The sequence below is a fragment of the Hibiscus syriacus genome, unplaced genomic scaffold (assembly GCF_006381635.1).
Source record: "Hibiscus syriacus cultivar Baekdansim isolate YM2019G1 unplaced genomic scaffold, ASM638163v2 tig00110610_pilon, whole genome shotgun sequence".
Classification (NCBI taxonomy): domain Eukaryota; kingdom Viridiplantae; phylum Streptophyta; class Magnoliopsida; order Malvales; family Malvaceae; genus Hibiscus; species Hibiscus syriacus.
In genome coordinates, this window is record NW_024062800.1 from 1,978,044 (window position 1) to 1,982,429 (window position 4,386).

The following is a 4,386-nucleotide window of genomic DNA, read 5'->3' on the forward strand; positions in this document are numbered from 1 at the left end:
ATAATTCTCCTCTTTAAACAAGAAAGATTGAAAAGTGGTACAAATGTATTGCAGGAGTTACATATCAGTGATTCTAAGCGGTGACAAAACAGGAAGGCTGATGAAATACGAGCAGGAAAGCAAACAAGTCACCATCCTCCTATCCAATCTTTCATTCCCAAACGGAGTGGCACTAAACAAAGACGGCAGCTTTCTGGTCTTCGCCGACACCACCGATTGCCGAATCTCAAAGTACTGGCTAACCACACCCAGAGCCGGAAAACTGGAAACTTTGTCACAACTCCCAGGATTCCCAGACAACATCAAAAGAAGCCCCAGAGGAGGATTTTGGGTGGCTATACATTCACCAAGAAACAAGATTGTGTCTTGGATTCTTTCGTGTCCAAAACTATGCAATGCTTTGATTCGGCTATTGCCTGTGGACCTCATTACGACAGCGTATGCGGTTTTGGCCATGTCTAGAGGGAGTGGGTTGGCGATGAGGATAAGTGAAGAGGGTGAAGTTCTGGAAACTTTACGGTTTAAAATGAGTTCCATCAGTGAAGTGCAAGAGAAAGGTGATCGTTTATGGATTGGATCGATTAACTTGCCTTTCATGGGTTTGTATAGGATTTAATACCCCTTTGGGAGGAAAGTGAGAGAAAATAAAACGTATTAGATTTAGATTAAGAGAATATTGAATCCACTAAGGAATCTCAATAATAAAAATGAGTATTATTTTTTTAATAAAATTTTTGGATTTAAATAGTCACATTTATGAGATATGTATTATTAAAAATAATTTAAAAAAAACTTAAACAGATACTTTCTTATATTTATTTTAAACTATTCAAATATTTTAAAAAAACTCATTAAAAATCATTAATGAATATAGAGATAGCTAAATATTAGATAACAGTTTTGAATGACGTATTTCATTATAAATAAAATAGTCGACATTGAGTTACAGGGTCTAATAAAATTATAATTTAATATGACAAATATGTTTTATATTTATAAATATAAAATTTAAAGAAAATATTATAAGAAACGAAGCAAAAAAGTCATACAAAACTAATATGGATATAATTAGATGTAAACATCTTCAGCATCCTTATAAAAACATGAAACAAAGGTGATAAATATCTCTTCAAAAAACTTGTTCACAAAAAGGGTTTTCTGCCGCCTACATCATATTACCTAAAGAAAAAAATGCACATTCCCTCAAAAAGTACATTTATAACATGAAATAAAAGTACAGCACTGATATATATATCCTAAAATCAACTTCATTGACACAGAGATCATAAGGGTTACAATATATTCCACTTGTTGGCCAAAGCTTCAGTAATCCTTGCAATGCACATTGCAGCACTTAGTGGATAACCAGAAACTGCAAGAAAAAAGGAGAAATAAAACCATATAAGACAGTGATGTAGGTCTTTTTCCCTTGAGCATAATCAGAAGCTTGTAAAATATGGCAATCTTAAATATAATAAGCTCAAACTTGGGATAAAAGTACAAGTATGTTACATATATGTGTTAGGATTCACTTACACCTAGTGTAAAACTTTTAGCTTTACACCCTTTTAGGATCGTTGGATGAGTAAAAATAAATGACTGAGATTATCTCATTGTTTTTTCTCCTGTTAATATCTTCTCATTTCCTATTAATCTCAGCCATCTATTTTCCATGCCCCCTCCTCTCTCTCTCTCTCTATTTATATAGATGAAAGATTATATACCTATACTTATTTCCAAATAGAGGTCAGACGCAAATATTTGAAGAAAAAAATTGAATAAATTGGTAAGATGGGCAATGTACATATCTGAAACCCCACACCACCTGCTCCAGAAATATCCGTGTAAAAAGGTTCTTTAGTGCATTGGAAACATTCCACTTATTCTTACAATCCAGACTTTATTAAGCACCAAGAATTGCTTTATCTATCCTATCACCCTAGTTTCCTCCTGTGTTCTACTTGGGTCAATGGTTCTTATTGGATTCATGGGCTCATGAATCAAAATCCTCAAAACTTATGCAACACAATCTAAAATATACACAAAAGAATAAGGAACTTACTAGCAATAAAATCGTCTATATAATCTGTCTCTATTTTCCCATGGGCCATTGCACCCACCTGGGATAAATGCACAGAAATAGGATAGAAAACAGTTATGAATAGAGACGAGAGAAAAGAATTGTGTCACACAAGACTTACGACAAAGACAAGATTCACATCATCACCAGCAGCATCCACGTATTTACTCATTTTAACCAATTTCTCTGAGCTATATGAGAAACCTGATGTGCAAGAAAAAAAAACTTGAATTCTGGAAAAAACAGATTTGTATCGACAAAATACAAGAGAAACAACCAAAGTCAAACCCACCTATTTTGCGAGAATTCACCGGAAAATAATTGGTTACAGGATTCTTTATCACCCGTAAAAGTTTCTCACGCTTGCCAACCGCAGTTATATTCAGTTTTTGTAGCAACTGCACTGCAGGATTTTTGAATGGGTCAATCAAAACAGCCTGGTAAAAGTATTAAAAATGCAGCAGAAGAGACATAACCTCAGCAGAATAACTTACACATTATTCCAGAGAACCGCTTATATGTTCTCGGAATCCGAACATGAGGTTTAACTTCAAAAAGTACACCTTTCTCGGTTCTTACATACACAGCTTGCAATCTCCCAGCCTTATTGACTGGGCTATCTAAAATTGAGAGAAGAGCCTATAGGGAAATGACAGAATTAGCAGTTAGTTAGAGTTAAAGTGGCCTTGTCTCGATGCATTGAGAGTGCAGGACCAATTAATTCGTTATAATTTTAACAAAACAAAACATGCAGAAATAAATATCAGAAAAGATAGGAAACTAACCTGATGTGTTATGTCAGGCCTGTAATCAGCAGGATTCTTGTTATTTTTCCGCAAGAAGTTGGCATGATCATCCGAGTTTAAGAGTTGGAAACTCTAATAATTTACAACAAACAAGATAAATTACAGTAGAAAACCAAATTTCACATAGCAAACATCATACGTACAAACAAAAGTTCCTACTTGCGAATGATAACAGAAATGTTAAGCACGACATATATATATATATATACCAAGTCTAAGTTCAATATACCTTTCCAACTTTAGCAACTTCCAAGGAAGCCTTCTCAAGAACAAAAATGACCCCATCTTTGTTTGTCGTTTTATCACTGGGCACAATTGGGATTCCCACAAGTTCATCTGTTCCAGTTCTGCCTTCTTCCTCTTCTTCACCTTCAACTTCCTTTGTTGGATTTTCAATAGAAGCTCGCTTCGCTGATTCTTTCTCTTCAACTTCTACTACTTGTTCTTCATGTTCTTGTTCTTCTTGATCATATTTCGCTTCTCTATTCTTCCGTTTCCTCCCTTTTATAGGGTATGGTCGTACCATTTTATCGTCTCAAAATATTACTTATCCTTCAAATAAGAAGAAGCACAGCAAGATAACACTCCATTAGATTAAAGAAATAAACTTTTATGCGGAACAACTTTCATTGCTATTTTCAGAACCGATAACAAAGTAATTGAATTCAAGAACTCAATTCGAAATTTGCTTTGATCAAGTATAATTTTAAGCTTGAAATCAACTCGATTAGGCTAATTCATTCGTTTTCCATACTCATACTCCAGTTTGAGCTGGAATTAAGCTGGTGCATATACAAATTTTTATATTAATTAAATTTAATTAAAAAATTCAAGTGTGTGTAACAATCAGTGTTCAAATAGCGGCGGCCGCAGTCGCGGACCTAAATAGATGTGTGAACAAATATCACAGCGGTCGCAAATAGCAGTGTATCGTTCGAACAAAAGAAAAAATAGCATTGTAAAAGGAAAAACGGAGAAACAGAAAATGCTCATTTATCATAAAAGTAAACAGAGAGAGAGTATTGATGAAACAGAGTAACAGGCAGTAGGATGAAAACAGAGAATCAAATATAATAGAGTGATGCAGATTACTCAAAAGCTAATAACCAAGAAGAACCTTCAAAGTTCAGTTTAGGGTTTGGGAAATCACCTTATTTAAATTCCCGGTTGTCAGAAACTTTTGGGCAAGAGAAGGCTGAAGGAGAGGCAGAGGGATACACAAGCAGATGAGGCTTTGTATGACGGCGGGGAATGTGTAAGAAGAGAGTTGAGAGTAGGTCGAAATTTTTTAAAGGAATTTTTATAAAAACTTCTTGATATTTCATCACTCAACTGTTTTATAATTTATTTTCTAGTCACTAAGATGTTTTAAAAAATAATTTTGTCACTTAGTTTAAACATTGCTTCCATTGTGGTCACTCCAAGGTTAAATAAAAATCGAGGTGAGGATATGGTAAACGATATGATGGCATACCAAAATGATATCATTTTGGATTTTTA

The 4,386-nt window shown here is 34.3% G+C and overlaps 1 protein-coding gene across 2 annotated transcripts; it reads right to left on the reverse strand.

Annotated features, from left to right (window-relative positions):
- Positions 1-1,137: 1,137 nt before the first annotated feature.
- On the reverse strand, positions 1,138-4,151 carry LOC120135536 (ribosomal RNA small subunit methyltransferase nep-1-like). 2 transcript variants are annotated; one of them, XM_039151812.1, is made up of 8 exons: positions 4,037-4,151; positions 3,116-3,438; positions 2,866-2,958; positions 2,575-2,719; positions 2,373-2,483; positions 2,202-2,284; positions 2,063-2,120; positions 1,138-1,372 (listed from the first exon to the last, which is right to left on the reverse strand). In XM_039151812.1, the coding sequence occupies exons 2-8, from the start codon at positions 3,410-3,412 to the stop codon at positions 1,293-1,295; spliced, it is 867 nt and encodes a 288-aa protein (XP_039007743.1). In that variant the 5' UTR covers positions 3,413-3,438; positions 4,037-4,151; the 3' UTR covers positions 1,138-1,292. The 2 variants fall into 2 exon arrangements, with proteins under 2 accessions (XP_039007743.1, XP_039007742.1); XM_039151811.1 differs by having other exon boundaries at positions 3,116-3,460; positions 4,032-4,151.
- Positions 4,152-4,386: the final 235 nt, after the last annotated feature.

Bases quoted from the DNA above. Each gene is read 5' to 3' on its own strand.
- LOC120135536 (XM_039151812.1), bottom strand. From the start codon at position 3,412: ATGGTACGACCATACCCTATAAAAGGGAGGAAACGGAAGAATAGAGAA. The intron at 2,484-2,574 runs GTAAGTTATTCT...AAAATCCTGCAG, and splicing joins GCGGTTCTCTGGAATAATGT to TGCAGTTGCTACAAAAACTG. The intron at 2,121-2,201 runs GTAAGTCTTGTG...CATTTATCCCAG, and splicing joins ATGTGAATCTTGTCTTTGTC to GTGGGTGCAATGGCCCATGG.